This window comes from Anabrus simplex, chromosome X (genome assembly GCF_040414725.1).
Source record: "Anabrus simplex isolate iqAnaSimp1 chromosome X, ASM4041472v1, whole genome shotgun sequence".
Lineage (NCBI taxonomy): Eukaryota > Metazoa > Arthropoda > Insecta > Orthoptera > Tettigoniidae > Anabrus > Anabrus simplex.
In genome coordinates this window covers 168766518-168784927 of record NC_090279.1, presented here as the reverse complement: position 1 = coordinate 168784927, position 18410 = coordinate 168766518, and the positions used below count along the sequence as shown (strand labels likewise).

Genomic DNA, 18410 nt, shown 5'->3' with positions numbered 1-18410 from the left:
CTAGTGGCATCATATCTTCCGTGTTGTTTCCTGTTCACGGAAAAAAAAAAGTATAATACCAATATAAATGGTCCGTTATTGGACATTATAAATTTTCCAGCTAACTCATTCCTGGTTGCCAACGTTTCACCCCCGTGTGCTAGGCTGGGCTCTTCAGTTGGTACCTAGCACACCTACCAAGACGCTGGCTAGTGCATACCATGGAGGCATGACTTATGACTCAACCCACATAATAATAATATAGGCTTATTACATTTCTTCTAAACTATGTAAGTTCAGCAACATTAATTTTTCCACAATTGTTCATATAGGGAGCGCGTTATTAAAACCAAACCTCGAAAATGTTCTGTACTCCATCTTTCAAACATGTTAGCTGGGCAGTCTGTAAAAATGGTCCTGGGGAGAACGCTGACTCTAAGAATGAGACGGGGAAAGGTGTAATAAAGGAATGTGGGGAGGCTGTTATGTTCAGGCCTCCTCATCATCATCCTCCTTTCGCCTTATCCAGCTCCTGCCGAGTTGGGGCATTTATGGCACTTTTCCACATTCCTCTCTCCTTCCACCATTCCTCTTCCATAATTTTGTACCAGTCCAGGTTTCTTCTTCTTCTTCTTCTTCTTCTTCTTCTTCTTCTTCTTCTTCTTCTTCTTCTTCTTCGTCTTCTTCTTCTTCTTCTTCTTCTTCTTCTTCTAGCACTCCTCTTATTGAATTGATCCACCTTGTTTTAGGCCTCCCTTCACCTTGAACTTCCTCTCCATCATCTGTTGTGGTATTCTCCTCCATCCTCTTTACATGCCCAAATCGTCTTAGTTTACTCCTATCAGTTTTCTCATTTAGGAAAGGTTTTTCCATTCACACTCTTTTCTCACATCTTTGTTTCTCAATCTGTCTTTCCTCCCTATCATACTTCTTAGGTATTTCATTTCACTGGCTTGAATTCTACTCTCCTCCCTACTTGTCGTTGTCCAGGTCGCAGCCGCGCAAGTCAATATGGGTGCATAATACATTTTGTACATTATCTCTTTACACTTCCTTACTCCTGACGAGGTTTCTTACACTCTGGTAGAATGCATTTCCTTGTTGCAGCTTCGTACTAATCTCCACTGTCCAGCCTTGTATTCTGCATCAATTCACTCTCTAGGTACTTTAAACTGTTGCCAATTTCAAGGGTTTGATCACCAATTTTCACAATGCATTCCCCTTGTATTTCTCCTCTTGATATCACCATGGTCTTGCTTTTCTCTGCGCTAATTTTTATACCATAGTTTTCAATGTTCATCTGCAAAAAGAAATTACTTCATCTTTGTCTCCTTTACAATTTTGTCCATAACAATTAGAAACAAAAGAATTGACAGCACACATTCCCCTGTCTTAGTTCAGTTCCATTTCTAAACCATTCTGTCTTTCTAACCGGACCTACTCCCTGGCAACATTATCATATGCCACTGTTAGATCTACAAATGTCATGATCAGATCCTTTCCAGGCCTCACGCACTCTATTACTGCAGAGCTGGAAGAAGAAGTCATGTGATGGTGTACATTGTCCTAAGCCCCCAAAATTTATCAAAAATAACATCAACCTCCTGCCTATCATTGTTAGTTGGAGATGTGCTCTATCTCTTCTGCAAGTATAAAAGCTAATCTGTCAATGACAGGTTCTCAACAGCTAGTCATCATCATTTTCATTTCTCCTTGTTCAGCTCCTGCCAGGTCAGGGTGTTGATGTCCGACTCGTTGGCTGAACGGTCAGCGTCCTGGCCTTCGGTTCAGAGGGTCCCGGGTTCGATTCCCGGCCGGGTTGGGGATTTTAACCTTAATTGATTAATTCCAATGGCACGGGGACTGGGTGTATGTGTCGTCTTCATCATCATTTCATCCTCATCACGACGCGCAGGTAACCTACGGGAGTCAAAAAGAAAGACCTGCACCTGGTGAGCCGAACCCGTCCTGGGATATCCCGGCACTAAAAGCCATACGACATTTCATTTCATTTCAGGGTGTTGAAGGTATATCATTGCTGACTTTTAGGCTATTGTTACGATGGGGTCTCCACTCCCAAAGGCAATTTACTGCTAATGTCAGCAATTATTCAGGCGGCCCTTTATTGAAAACTTAAAAGTTTTGATTGGGGGACCATCTGTTATTCTTAATTAAATTTAATTGGTCATTATGGATTAATCTGATTTTCTTCTTCTTGTTTTCTTTCTAGCCTGAATTTCACAGTCAGGGTGGACCCTTAAATGTTCAGCAATTTAATGACCATCCTGAGTTAGCTGATTATATCCTGGAAGCTGCCAAAGAGCTAGGACACAGAACTAATGTGGATCTTACGGGTCATGACCAATCTGGCTTTGCTATTGCTCAGGCAACGGTGCAAGATGGAGCTAGACTTAGTGTGGCCAAGGCATTTCTAAAACCTGCTGTTAACAGAAAAAATCTGCACATCAATACTAATTGTCTGGTAAGGATTTCTTTTTACTTACTTACATTAAGCCGTCCTTATCAAATATGGTCATCTAAGAACCGCATAAACTAACTGTAAATGTTCATTTTCTGCTTCTTTTCTTGCTTTTCAATAGCTTTTCATCCCTTCACTGTGCTGTTTCCTTGTCTCTTCCATCCAGATGTTAGTGCCTTCCCTCTTGTCCTTCTAGAAACATCTGAGGTTTTGTATCAATTTTCTTTTGAAGTTATTCTGTCTTCTATCATCTCTTCTCTAATCTTGATCTCTGTCATACGAGGGCAGATAGGAAAGTAGTGCACAATATTTTTTTCCCCCCAAAAGTACCAAAACCAAACAAATCACAAATGAACTTACATCTTTGACCTACTTTCCTGTATAGTCACCAAGTTTATCAACACCTATCTCCCTTCGTGGTACCAGTTTCAATATGCCCTGTTCTTAGAAGTCTGTTTGGTTTGAGTATAGCCATCTGGAAACTGATGATTTCACTCCTGCATCTGTCGCGAAGTGTTGGCCAGCCAGGCATTTCTTCACGGGACCCAACAGATGAAAGTAAGTAAAATGAGTTTTCTTTTCTTACATTATTTTTTGACTTGTTTTTCATCTACTCATAATTCCTTTTCTCATTACAGATGTTACACACATTTTAATCCATAGTATTGACGGTCTCACTACACTGCTTAACACAGTGTTCTCACTTTAACAGTCAGCAAGTTTTATTTGACAATCAAGAATGACCCATCAGATGAGAGGACTTTGTACCTCAATATGTTTTAAATTCATTAATCCATGATCACTGTCATTTCACTTCATCAAGATTTTTAATTTGCTTGTGTTATGTAATAATTGTTCTGCTACTGAAGATGGCCTCGAGAATAGGCTGAAACATGTCTAGACTTTGTTTCATCTAACAGATGACTTGATTTGTATTAATAAGGAGGATTTTATAAATACTTTTATTTGTAAAGATGAAAGTCTGATGGTGCCAGATCTGGACTGTATGTTGGATGCTGGAGCACCTTCCACCCAAATTTGGTGAATTTCTCATGAACAGGAGCAGCAACATGGGGACAGACATTGTCATGAAGAAATATGATACCATCAGCATTAATGTTGCAGCGTTTGTAACGAAGGGCACAACGCAACTTAACCAAAGTTTTAATGCAGGCTGCAGCATTCACAGTGGTCCCATCTACAGTAAAGTCCACCAATAACACACCAGACATGTCCCAGAACACTGTCACAAGCACTTTCCTAGCAGATTGAGTCACTTTGAATTTTTTTTGTAATGGGAAACCAAGATGTTTCCACTCCATAGAGGCTTGCTTGATTTCAGGCATGTAGTGGTACACCCACGACTCATCGCTAGTGACGATTCCTTTCAGAAAGTCATGCCCTTCTGCGGCGTAACGTGTTAAATGATCCATGTTTGTCATAATTCGCTAGCGTTTGTGGTTTTCTGTCAGGTCCTTAGACATCCAGCGAGCACTAACTTTACATCATTTCAGCGTGTCATGAACAATGTTGTACACTGCACCATAGGAAATGTTGAACGTCTGAAGGTTTGCAGGTGCCCACGCCGGTCATTCAAAATTGCTGCCTCAATGGTGCGGTATGACGGTAGTAACATATGCCTAATCCTCCTCCCCCCTCGCTCCCCTGCCTAAACCTTTTGGACTGAAGTACGAACATTGAAATTTGTGTCTCTAGGCTTCTTGCCAATTAACTTCTTCTCTGTTTATTATTTAATGTGGTCTACCTTTCCACATTCATGTTTTCTGGATGTGTATTGAGGTACTGTGTCTGGTCTGTGCTGTGCCCTATGACCTAGCACTGTAATTGTTGGTGGCTACTGTCTCTAGTAAGCGTGGGGAAGCGACTGACTTTGAGTTGAACCGCCATGGAGTCCGGATGTAGCATGTGGCCTCACAGCGTCCTAGCTTGGGCCAGGGATATGAAGCCAGGCTAGATTTACTATTTTCTACGGGCATTTGGTCCCAACAATTTTGTGACGTCGTCCTTGTTTATTTTATTGTCTTTTTAAATTATTGGTGAATTATTTGGATTTGCTAATCCTTTCATCTAGTAGAAGTGTAGCGTGCCCTGCGACCATGTGCTTTGCTGGTAATCCTATGAAACTGTAAGCTTATTCACTCCTTTTAAATTTACCGAAAACTATTGCAACCAATGGATTAGGCTTCAAGAAAGTGTTTTTAGAAGTTAAAAAAAAAAAAAAAATCATTTGAATAGTGTGAAACAGACAAAACTTTCATATTGACGCCATGACTTTAAAATTGATTTTTCTTAACCTCATTTTGGTTATAAATAACTGGTCTACTATGGAGTTATGACACCTTATAAACCAAGAAATTTAATTTGATTTAAGTAACTAAGAAATTATTATTATTATTATTATTATTATTATTATTATTATTATTATTATTATTATTATTATTATTATTATTATTATTATTTATTTATTTATTTATTTATTTATTTATTTATTTATTTATTTATTTATTTATTTATTTATTTATTTATTTATTTATTTATTTATTTATTTATTTATTTATTTATTTATTTTCCATAAAGTAAGCTCAAGGTAAAAGGTTAGCTTGTGAACCAAGGAGGTTCGCGCAAGCCTTCCTAATGTCGTTTGACCCTTAACTAACCTATTTTTTTTTCCTTTCTTTCTTGGGTCATTAATTTATTTCCTCTGTAATTGTATTCTATTTATTTGTTTAGGCCCGTTTGTTGGGCAGGATCTGTTGGGATTGGTTTATTTCAGCGGGCATGATGTATTTTGTTTTGGTTACCTTAGCAATGTGTTATTGATGTGATTGTTGTGTAAAAGGTTATTGACTTGGTCGGGGTAATTGATTTATGTTTTGGTGATGGTGAATTGTAATTTTTAATAAGTATAAGTATTTCTATTAGTTCTTGACTTAGAGTGTTCTAATATGTTTTCTTCCACCGTCTCATTATCTTCTTTGATTTGAGTTTATGGGCGATTCTTGTTCCTTATTTATTTACTCTTTTAACGTCATGTCCTTACGTTGAACCCTTGGTAGCTTGTGAGTTACCTCTGTCAAACAGGTCATGCAGTAAATTCTACTTAAGCTTTTTTTTTTTTTTTTTTTTTTTGCAAGTTGCTTTACATCGCACCGACACAGGTAGGTCTTACGGCGACGATGGATAGGAAAAGGCTAGGAGTGGGAAGGAAGCGACCGTGGCCTTAATTAAGGTACAGCCCCAGCATTTGCCTGGTGTGAAAATGGAAAACCACGGAAAACCATCTTCAGGGCTGCCGACAGTAGGATTCGAACCCACTATCTCCCGAATACTGGATACTGGTTCTCATTTCTTTTGATTAATTCAACACTGCCACAGGAATTAGCTTTATTCACAGTCTTTTGTGCCCTTTGCATGCTTTTTCAAGGTAAGTGTATTGTATTTTGTGTTGTGTTTTGTAATTTGTGCTTCATCCTTGTTTTCTTCTTGTATCTCACATGTACTAGCTTTAACTCCATAAAGGGGCTAGTATATTATGAACCGCCAATCGTCGTGGGTTTTCTACAGGACTGCAAGGTTAATGCTGACCATTTGTGGGGTTATGGGTTTACCCCACGGGTGGCGCAGCGGACATTCTGCGGAGTTGAAGCTGTTACCAGCCGCCTGGAGCATGGCGAATCACTAAGGTTCACACGGCCCTCTTGGAAGAATGAACACCACGTGGAGACACTGCTACAGTCTAAACAGTCGTCCCCATACATGCCATGCATGTCCCTGTGAATTTCACTCGGTGTATGCCCTTTGGCCCACAAATACCGAACTACACTTCGCTGCTCTTCATATCTGGATGATGACAGTAACATGCATGCCATGTTTTTTTCATAGTTCAGGCTTCTCTCGCTAGAGCTGCACATGAAAACAAAATACCCTATGTAGCGCAGACTTCAAACTATATAGTCATTCAATTTCAGCATTCCAGGTGAAATACCAGGGGAGAAAAATATTATTGTGTGTTACTATCCGATCTGCCTTCATATGTTTCTTTATTCTTGGGTTCTACTGGTTGCAATTCTTACTTTTTTAAACATGACTGGAAATTTAGTTTTGAAAGTCTGGAGTTATCCATCCTCTTCAGGTGACTAGCAAACCTCATTCTCCTCTTTCTGATTGTGTCTGTCATCCTTTCATTTTCTTTGTCCTTGTATAGATATTCATTCCTCTTATGCCCTCATTACTCTCAAAACATTTCTGGGCTCTAATAGAGTTGCTTGACATTAACATTAAACTTACCATGGAAACAGAAAATTACAATAAAATCAGTTTTAAAAATCTCATCTTGAGAAAAAATAAAAACAATATAGCTTTGATGTATTTAGAAAACCTGCAGTATCTATCACTTCAATTAATAACAAATCCAATCATCCATCAACCCTATTAAAAAAAGCAGTAAATAACAGTTACATTAATAGAATGTTAAGCATTCCCAAGAACAAAGAAAAAACAAACGAAAGAAATTAAAATAATGTATTTTTTTTGTAAAAGCAATCCATTATCCCACCCCTTTCCAAAGTACTAGAACGCTTGGTACACGAACAAGTCCTCACTTACTTGACTAACTACTCACTGCTTGACCCTTACCAATCTGGTTTCAAGAAAGGACACAACACGACTGCTCTACTGAAAGTAATTGATGATATCTGACAGGCAATGGACACTCGACAAGTGACTGTACTGGTTCTACTTGATTTTTCTAGTGCTTTTGATACTGTTGTTCCTCAACTGCTACTTTCAAAATTGGATTCATTAAATTTCAGCAAGACGGCAATAAACTTTTTCAGTTCATACCTCAAAAATCACCATCAGTGTGTCAAAGTAAATAATAGCAGATCTGAGTGGCTTAACAAACCCCCTCGGTGTCCCCCAAGGTTCTGTACTTGGACCATTGCTGTTTGCAACTTACTTACACGATATTGCCAAATCGCTTACACATTGCAAGTATCATCTTTATGCTGATGATCTGCAGATCTACTACCACTTAAGAACTGATAAAATTCAAAGTGCTGTTGAAAAAGTTAATGCAGATTTAAGACTCATAAGTAATTTTGCGTTGAGTAACAATCTCAAAATTAATCCTCTTAAAACGCAAGCAATAATCATTGGTACTTCAGTAAACTTACACGTCTTAAAACAATACGAAATTCCTCCTGTAGCACTAAACAATACCATTATTCCATATTGTGAAACAGTTATAAATCTTGGTGTGGCTATAAGCAAAACATTGAACTGGTCGCAACATGTGATGAAAGTGTGCCTTCAAAGCCTGCATCCTCTGAAGCGGTTTAAAAATATATTTCCTTGGTCCTTAAAAATAAAGCTCATTCAGTCACTTTTGTTTCCAATTCTCGAATACTGTGATACAGTTTTTATTGATATCAATAATGAGCAAGGCATGAGACTGCAATGTGCCCAAAATGCATGCATCAGGTATGCATTCGACATATGACCATATGCCCACGTATCCCCATTCTATAGACGGTTATCTTGGTTATGACTGAATGGCAGACGTAGACTCCATGCAACTACTTTGGTGTATCAAGTGCTTTATGAAAACACTCCTCCTTACTTATCCACCAGATTTTGCTACCTTAGTTCCCTACACCTGTTCAATACCCGGTCAGGCTGTACGCTAGAAATTCCTGTGCATCGAACCGCAACCTACAAAAGATCGTTCACGATCACTGCCACGAGCTGGTGGAATGAACTTCCCAATGACATCAGGGAAGCTAAATCTAAGACAAAATTTAAAATCCTTTGCCACCATCATCTTATAAGCACTTCCAGTCTTTCTTGAATGTGAATGGGATGCATGAATGAGAGTGAATATGGTTGTTTATTGCAATGTGTTCCTGCTTATACTTTAGTTATACTTTGCTCACTTTAGTTAGTTTAGTTAGTGATACTTTTGTTCCTTTAGTTATACTTTGAATTGTAGAGATTTCATATGTTTAAATTTTATGTAAAAATTATATTGTATATACATGAAGTGGTTAAGTGTAAGAAAGGGCCGGGAGCCCTAACTTTGCCACAATAAAGACGCTTTAATAATAATAATAATGATATAGCCTTGAAATGGTAGATAAAATCATATGTAAAAAAGAAAAGCAATAAAAACAAAGATTTAGCTCATGTTCATTGCATAAATTTTACCCATTTCAGAAAATAATTGGTTAGAATCACTAACATATTCAAGAGATGTAAGTTAAAAATATCTTTCAGAACTGATAATGAAATTTCACATCATCATTGTCATCATCATTATTGTCCATTTCTTTTGTCCACCTCCCACCAGATTGGGAAGCTTATGGCACCTTTCTACCTTCCGCTGTCCAATCACCGAGCTTGATAGCTGCAGTCGCTTAAGTGTGGCCGGTATCCAGTATTCGGGAGATAGTAGGTTTGAACCCCACTGTCGGCAGCCCTGAAAATGGTTTTCCGTGGTTTCCCATTTTCACACCAGGCAAATGCTGGGGCTGTACCTTAATTAAGGCCACGACTGCTTCTTTTCCACTCCTAACCCTTCTCTGTCCCATCGTCGCCATAAGACTTATCTGTGTCGGTGCGACATAAAGCAACTAGCAAAAAACTATCGAATCACCGTTGTTCTTCTCTAACCTTCTTTTCTACCACCTTAGTCTGGGTCTTGCTCTTGCCCTCCTTCCTTCTGTCTTGGTCTCAATCATCCGCTTTGGTATTCTTCCTTCTTCCATCCTCTTAACATGTCCAAACTATCTAAATTCATCCCTCTCCATTCTGTCGAAAAGTTTTTCTACTCCAATTTCCTTCCTGACGTCCTCATTTATTATTCTATCCTTTCTTATTTTTCCTATCATACTTCTTAAAAATTTCATTTTGCTGGCCTGGATTTTATTCTCCTGACTTTTTGTCAGTTTCCAGGTCTCCATTGCAAATGTAAGTATTGGCAGTAGTACATCTTATACATCACCACTTTACACTTCACTGGTACCTCCTTCCTCCTCACCAGGTTTCTCACACTCTGGTAAAATGCATTTCCCTGTTGAATCTTTTACTGATCTCTATGTCCAGCCCAGCATCCTGCATCATTTCACTTCTTATGTACTTGAAGCACTGCACAATTTTAAGGTTTTGTTCCCTAATTTTTATAATCCCTTTCCCTTCCCTTTCTCTTCTACAGGGTCTTTTTTTTTTTTTTTTTTTTTTTTGGCTCACTCCACAGCACCACTCAGAGCACAGCACGACTGGCGCAATGACACTCCGTCGCTAACCGGTATAATGCACGCTTTTCCTCCCCACTACTCACGGCAATGCATACTTACAGAAATCAAATTTCTAGTGAAACTATTAGTATAAAACCTACCTGGCATTACATTTGATGTTCAAAATGTTGTCCCTCAGCTGTTAAACACACCTGAAACCTCGTAAATAGGTTTGCAGACACTCTGTGAATCTCAGCCCATGTGATGTTCGAAATAACTTGTGTAATGTTCTGTTGTAGTTCTTCTCTTGTGTGAGGGTTGTTCACATACACGTTTTCCTTCAGCATCCCCCCACAGGTAAAAATCACAGGCTTCTAAATCAGGAGATCTAGGGGGATAATTACCCACACGATCTTTGAAAACTTTCCATATTACCTCCATAGACCAATTAGCAATTGACATTGAATCATTACAAATTAGCCAGATCTCAAAAGGTTTTTTAAAATAATTTTAAAGGATGTTCACCAGATGAGTTTCGTCAATAAAATGTTAGACTTAGATAGATTTTAGACAAATATGTTTTAACTTAAAGAGATAATTTTATTGGTATATGACTTGCGAAATATTATAAGATTTGTCAATCAGGTTTACAAGCATAACCTTAATCCAATAGAATGGATTGATGATCTTATATAACCTTAAGTAAATAATAATTGGCTGATGATGCTCACAACAACAACTTAATAAATATGTAAGTTTTTATTACATTTTTATTGTATTGAATAGGTGATAATTAACAAAATTATAAGAATTTGTATCACAAGTAGATCTTCAATACAGGTGAAAAATGAAATTTATAACCTGCAATGGTCGTATCTTTCCAACGAGATGTTAATTTTATCTCTTTGACTCAAATTTTTGTTTTGGTTTAGAGAGAAGAATAAAAATGGACCCCACGCAGATTGGAGTAGTATTTTTGACTTGCAGAAAAGTCTTTAAATGATTCAAACTTAGCCTATACTACCATCCTTCTCCTTTCTTTGCTGGTTAATATATTCCAGGTATGGGTATTCTTTCATAATATTTATTCTATTATTTATAGCTGATTGTTATGTGTCGTTCGCTCTGCAGTATGAATGGACTGCATGTTTTTTCTTGTGGTTATTGTGATTATGATATGTTGATGCTTGGGTCTCATGTTACTTCTGTTCATGTGCGCTGCATTTTTATGTTATTTGCCATCTAATGACTGTTTGCCCTTTGTGTCGCCGCGAGCTTCCATTCGTGACATACGAAGTGCGAACCCTGATAGGTTTGTGTGTGACTGCAGGATTTCTCTGATCCCACAGCTGAATTTGTTTGTCTTGTGCGCACAACTTCTGTTATAAATGAGACCTCATTTATGACCTTGAAGTCATGCTATATGAAATTGAGTTTGTCGTTTAACTGACGCTTGTGCTCATATTGCTTGCCGATCCCGGCTGTGCCTGAATGTGTGCGTTAATGTTAGTATGAGAGGGGAGTGAAAGAATGACGTATCAATCAGCTGAATTTACATTTTGATCTTGTTTCTGTATCTTATTCTTGCATTTTCGTACGGTGCTATTTCTTTTGCCTTCGCACCTGTCTTGGCCACTCGCTTACCTATAGGGCTGCCATGTTTTATATTTCATTCATTTAGGCTATGTGCCTACCTGGGATTTTCCCCTTTGGTTATTTACATTATCTCCTTGGTCCAGAGTACTTTCTCTTTGTGCCATACTGATATCTTACATATTTTATTTTATTTTCTGCTTGGGATTTTCTCCTTGATGCATGGGAGTTGGATGATCTGTAGTAATTGTTACTATGAGGGTGGTGTTGGATCGATGTTGTGTGAAAAATGAATTGAAATATACTCGTGGAAAGAATGATCTCTTGGATCTGTGGCACCAGTATTAATACTGGCATATTCAATAATGATATTGTACTTAACTGAGTGAGCTCGCCAAAAGTTTTAATATTTTTTGGGTTTGGTAACTTCATGCTCACATAACAATGTTGTGCCATCAACTGGACCAGGACTGCTTATGTATGTACCCGTTCTTATTCTTTTAATTGATTATTTTCCTTTCCTTCTACCTTTATTTTATGATTTTAATAAACCCTTATTACATGTAGTTGAATTTTATTACTTATAGAATTAGTCTCTTACTATTTTTAATTTGTAAAAAGGCTCTTTTCCAGTTCAAGGCTGTTTTCTTTTTTGCCTTTCCTAGTCGCGAACTACGCGTCAAATCTCTCATGGTATTTATTTGTGCTAGGATTGTTCCCGCGATAGGAGGGGGTGTGGCTCAGGGTCCAGGATTATACGGGAAGCTATGGAAATACGTAAAAATCCTAACAATTTCAACAGGGACACCGGCTATCAATTAATACCTGGTTGCCAGCCATTAAGAATTTATGTAAGTAGTTCCCTACCCTGTCCCTTCACTATTGTTATTTTGTCTCGGTGTTTTCCAAATTTGTACGTTCCTCGTTGCCAGATGTTTCATTCCAGGCTTGTGTCTATATCATACACTTGTCTATGTCATATGTTACGCAAACACGTTATGTGAACTGCTTAGTCTGATTGTGATGTTTCAGTCAGCGTCCGCTTCGAATGCTAGCGTTGTGCCATGTCCTGGTGGCCATCTGGTGGTGAATAAACGTACCATTTCCTCTTCTATAATAACGTCCAAATTTCAAAGTGGCATTGTTTAAGAAGCCTTTCTCGTGGTCAGTCGAGATTTCTTCTGAGGACGCAGAGCACAGTTTTTTGCGAAACGTTAAGAATTACACCTTATTTTCTTGACATGGCATAAGCCCAAAAACCTATACAGTATCATGTCCTTGAAAGAATATTATATAAACGAATAAGAGACAGACTGGAGGGAAGATTGGCAGAACACAAGTAGGGATTCAGAAGAGGCAGGTCCACATTTGACCCAATATTCACATTGCTTCAGATGATGGAAAGGTATTGGTAATATGGAAAGGAAATGGCAGTAATGTTTCTAGATATTGAGAAGTCATATGACAGTGTCCCAAGGAATTTGGTATGGAAAACATTGACAGAGGCACAGATTGGGAATGAAACAATGGAGATGGTAATAGCAATGTATCAAAATTGCAAAAGCTGTGTTAAAGCCAAAGTGGGTCAAACTGAATGGTTCAGAGTTGAGACAGGCTTAAGACAGGGAAGTCTATTGTCTCCCTTACTCTTCATTATCATCATGGAAAGAATTCTACATAATGTCAAGAAGAAGATGATGGGCGAGCAAGTAAAGTCTATGCTCTTTGCTGATGACAGTGTAGTGTGGGGAAATAATGGAAAGGAAGTACAGACGCAAGTTGATTTATGGAATGAGGAGATAAGAAATTTTGAAATGAAGATTAGTACTGCAAAAAGCAAGACTTTGATCATGACGAGAAGTAACAGAAAATCCAGGGGAGTGATAAAAATAGGAAATGAACCTCTTGAAGTAGTGAAAATTTTTAAATATTTGGGTAGCATGATGTCATAAGATGGAAATTTGGATGGAGAAATTTATTTAAGAATACAGCAGTCTGCAAGGTTTTAGCAGTGCGTGAGAGACATTGTATGGAACAAAAATGTGCCAATGAAATGCAAGAAGGTTTTATACTCATCTTATTATAAACCTATGCTGACCTATGCTTCAGCAGCCTGGATGTTGACTGAGCGGAACCAAAGTAAGATACAAGCAACTGAAATAAGGTTCTTGAGGTGCATACAGGGAAGGACAAGATGAGACAGAATACGAAATGAGGAAATAAGGAGAAGAATGGGAGAGTGTAAACTTCATGAAGAGATTGATATAGCAAAGCTAAAATGGTTTGGACACATGATGAGAATGCCAAGAAAGAGAATACCAGAGAGAACATTCACGGATACAGAGACAGCAAAGTGGCCTAGGGGATGGCCTAGAATGAGATGTTGGAGCTCTGTTGTGGACTGTATTGCAAATAGAGGAGTTGATAGCAATAAAGTAGTAGAAGAGGAGTGGTACACTACCCTGAGAATCTGGAAAAGGGAATGGATGAAGAAGTAAGCATGTAAAGAAAAGGGCATATGAGTATGGTGCCAGTGAATTGGACCCACACAAGGATTATTTGATATAAGAACTGGGAAACATCCAAAGGAAAGCGGCACGATTTGTTCTGTGTGATTCCCTACAAAAGAGTAGTGTTATGAAATTTTTGTTAACTTTGGGCTGGGAAGACGTGGGAGTAAGGAGACAAGCTGCTTGACTAAGCAGTATGTTCTGGACTGTCAGTGGAGAGATGACGTGAAATTACATTAGTAGACAAATAAGCTTGAGTGGAGCTTTTAAAGGTTTGTAGGTTCAGTCCGTCAGCGATTCCGCTGGTGGGATCCTCAACAGCTCTGCCATCAGCTGTCATAGATGGCCTTGGCATCACTGAAGAGGCGTACTAGGGAAATGAGGAGTGAGGTAGTTTCCCGTTGCTTTCCTCACCGAGCCAGAGTTGCTATTACATATCAGTCTGCCAAGCCCACTGAAATGCATACACCAACCGACCCTATGAGCAACATTTTCACACCATTCATAGCAGGGACTGTTTGCATAAGGATTGGCATTACTAGCATCGCTCATACCTCAGTCACTTTCATATTGTCAAAGTCAAGGATAAGACAGAGACAGATCTACGAAAGTAAGAAATTTGCTCTAGCCTATACCAGAAGACATAGTGCACTGTAAACACTAGGTCCTGCCAGCATAGGCATTTTTAAAGGTAGGAAAAATCATAATATGAAAGTAAAATTGGAATTCAAGAGGACAAATTAGGGCAAATATTCATTTATGGGATTAGGAATCGGGGATTGAAATAATTTATCACCTGAGCAACAGCCCTAAATGCAGATCAATGATTGATTGATTGATTGATTGATTGATTGATTGATTGATTGATTGATTGATTGATTCATTCATTCATTCATTCATTCATTCATACCAAATGCTACACACAGAGTGAGTGTACTCTGGGATTCATGTGAGCAGAGTCGCTATGCCCTTAAGTAGAGCTGCCTCAAGCTGGCCCCTATCCGGATTCCTTTTTTGTTATTATTACTGTTGCTGCTGTTTGCTATTTTTTATGATAATAATAATAATTATTATTATTTACTCTTTTTTCTGGTGTATTCTAATCTCCTTGAGTGTTAATAATATTGTTGATAATTATTATGGTATCTTTCTATCTTAGGTAACAAGGATCCTAATAAACCCAGAGACAAAGCAAGCATATGGCGTGGAGTATGAACATGGTGATAGAAGAAACTTTGCCATTGCTCGGAAAGAAGTCATAATAAGTGGTGGGACTATCAACTCTCCACAGCTCCTGCTCTTATCTGGTATTGGACCAAAGGATGATCTTGCGGAACTAGGTACATTTATTTATTTACATCTTTGCACATAAATACGGTATATATACCAGGTGAATCAGTTGCGCCTATTATTTTTCTTCTTGAACATATGTAACCTGCTAAGAATAACCTATGAATCAACAATTACAACTCCACCCACGTGTAAGTTGCAGTACTACTTGCATAAAAAACCGTCAGCCAAGAAACCAGGAAACTGAATTGATAGTTTGAATACATAACATGTTATCTAAAAAATTCTACTTTTATAAAATCATCAGAATGGATCAAGAAGATATTCAATATAATTCTGAAGATTGACCCTAGAAGTAGCAATGTCATGCTTTCTATGCAATGTAATATCACAAGAGTGCCAACGTCGCAAGCAGGATGCATAGTGCAGGCATTCGCTGAATCAGTTGTAAAATCATTCATCTGTGCCACCAGATAAGAATTTATCTTACTAGGGGCTTAAGGAAATCCTTATTTGACAGCATTTTTTCCCTCTAAGTCTAAAGCTGCCTTCTACCGACGGGAATGAAAGCTTCCTGGAATAGGGCAGTTTCAGGTGGAATCTCTGATCTCTTGACAGCGAGAACAAATCAGAGTTTTGGATGTAAATGAGATAAAGAGTTAACAAGGTGAGGTGGCATAGTGGAATAATAAGATTGATTACTGTATTGGTTTAAGATATCATATTGAGCAAAATTGTAGAGATGTGCAATAGTAGTTTGGGAGGTGGGGTGGATGGGTTAATCAATTGCCTGAATCAGAAAACGAATAAAACTGTACAATGGATATTCTTGGAGTTTGAGAGATTCCAGGAACCTCGGAAGAAATAGATATCGAGTCCAAGTAGTCATATGTTGATTTGTCAGGACATTGGTGGTGACGTATAAACTGAAGGCTCAGCTGATGACGTATTTCACATGGGAGAAAATTATTATGCATTAAGGAAAGGAAATGTGCCCAAGTGTTACGACTATAGATGTTCTGCATCAAAAAATGACTAAGGTGGCCTGTGGTTTTAGGGTACAGCAAAGACAATATTTGAGAAAATGTTGCAAGTTCCATTTTGACAAACTTACATACCGTCAATAACCATTGCGTCAAAGTTTGAGGATCTGGAGAAATTCGTAGGGGAATTTGTTCTAAACTGTTTTAATTATATGAAAATTTATGGATTGTGTGACCTGTGTTTGAACAGGAAAAGTTGTCTAAAATATTAATTTGAGAATTGGACCTGTGGTATTCGATCAGGACTAAAAGAAGAACAATCATTTTAGAATTTTGTTTTGTGTTATATAAAATTATTACTATTATTGTAATTTTATTTTGAGAAGGTCATATACTGTGTTATTTAATTTTGAACTGGTGAACATTTTAAATATTATCTGTATGAAAATCTGTTTGGGTGAATTTTTGTAATAACTCATATAAACTCGGGTACCTAAATTTTTAGGCAACTTGTAATGCCATGTGTCGTTAATGGTGAAATCGCTGTTTCCTTACAGGACTAAACTCGAAGTGCTTTACGATTGGATTAAATAAGAACTGTTTTAATTGGTAGGAATAAGCGCATTTCTAATTGGTGAATGTGGGTGTCAAGAGTAATGTAATTGGTTCCCGCAATTGCATGATTTCCGGTTTCTTGTGCCTCCATGTGTGCGGAGCTTGTTTGAGCATCTTTAACATCTGACCGACCTAGCGGGCAGACGCGCTCGGCGTTCATCCCCTCTGGGGGATGCTAGCCTCTAGGTAAGCGCTATTCATTCTTGTGTTTTGGGCCTTTTAATGTGTTTCATGTAACTTCTGTTAAAATGTAAATTATAATTCGTGTGTCGGAGTTTACCTTTGATATTCCACATGCACCAATTTGAAACATCAAATTTGTTTTCAGAGGCAATTCTGTTTTCTTGTTCAGAGTATTGTATCTAAATGTAAATTTAACTTTTCTTTTCTGGATTAGCGATATTGTCAGTCACATGTAAAATTTGGTTTTTCTTCGAGTTTGCCTCACGTAGTTCTGCATCAGCTTCTATGTTCAGGTTCTGGGCTCTTACTATTCAAAGAGTTTGATTAACCTATTATTACAATTTTTATTTTATTTAAAAATACTAGTATGTAACTAGTGTTCACTGGCACTTCTGTGTTTTTTTAATTTTCACTCACTATGTTCCTTTGATTTGTACCTTTGATGTAACTTTATTTTCTTGTGTTCATTAGAAAAGAGTTTGAGGGTACTCGTTGTTTATCTCCTTTTCCCCACAATGCCATACGATTACATGGACCTTGTAGGACTCCTTCCGCTGTCCACTTCTTATCATTAGTTTTCATATTTAACCTTCTTTAATTTTAATTTTAAGATTGCTTTTATTTTTCTAAATTAATTTTAGGTTTTTTTATGTCCCAAATTTCAACCATCCGCTACAGATTGATTGGGCAAGTGACTTGTCGAAATATTAAGCATGTCCTGTAGATCGGGAACAGAGGGTGATGGGGGTGGTGTAGATGAAAAAAGCGGGATGGAGTGATTGGAATATTTGCCATTGAATGATGTAAGTGTGACATTAGAGAGGTATTATAATTGGTAAAAGTACTATCCTATTATCAGTAGGAAATTAAGGCAGAAGTTGAAGATTTCCATAACTCATTCCTCACTAACTTGAAATGACTCATTCAAGCACAGGGCAGGCAAAAAGTCAATTTCAGTTGCTTTGAAATATTTCAAAAACACTTGGGGATGGACGAGTTAAAAACCGAATGTGCCTGTTGGAACTTTTATAATTTATTTCCATAAGAACTGCATCACATGGGGATAAACTTGGTACAGAGTTCTCAATGAATAAATTGAACATAATATTTTAGAACATATCCTGCCATTAGTGATTAAAATGAAAATCTCAATTAAAAAAATGTTATTTGTTATTCAAAATTTTGATGGCTGAAAACTCACCATATATGTACATAAGCATGTAAAATTGTATACTGCATGTCAAATATTTCTTTTTTGAGCAGCGATTTAACATTTTTAAAAAATCTGTGTGCAATTCTTCAGTAAGTGGCCTGGCATTTAGAGAAAAGCACTTAGCACTTGGAGGGTTAAGGTACTCACCAATTTAGTTGCTGGAAGAAAGATAGGTTACTCAATCCACTCCATAGCGTCGTCATCACTGTTGAAGTTGTTCAGGTTTATTATGATCTCTCCAATGGCATCCTGTACCAGCTAGTGGTCTATGTCACACTTCATTTTTTCTTCTATCCTGTTGATATGTGTTAC

At 37.7% G+C, this 18410-nt stretch overlaps 1 protein-coding gene across 3 annotated transcripts in view; it reads left to right on the top strand.

Moving 5' to 3' along the window:
- LOC136886412 (glucose dehydrogenase [FAD, quinone]) overlaps positions 1 to 18410 on the top strand; it is a 160554-nt gene that overhangs the window by 95219 nt on the left and 46925 nt on the right. For 2 of the 3 annotated variants that reach the window (XM_068230452.1, XM_068230451.1), the window contains 3 exons: positions 2210 to 2461; positions 12015 to 12155; positions 14974 to 15154. In XM_068230452.1, coding sequence (XP_068086553.1) covers positions 2210 to 2461; positions 12015 to 12155; positions 14974 to 15154 — 574 coding nt within the window. The remainder of the gene's footprint in view (positions 1 to 2209; positions 2462 to 12014; positions 12156 to 14973; positions 15155 to 18410) is intronic. The other variant, XM_067159184.2, reaches the window with a different exon arrangement.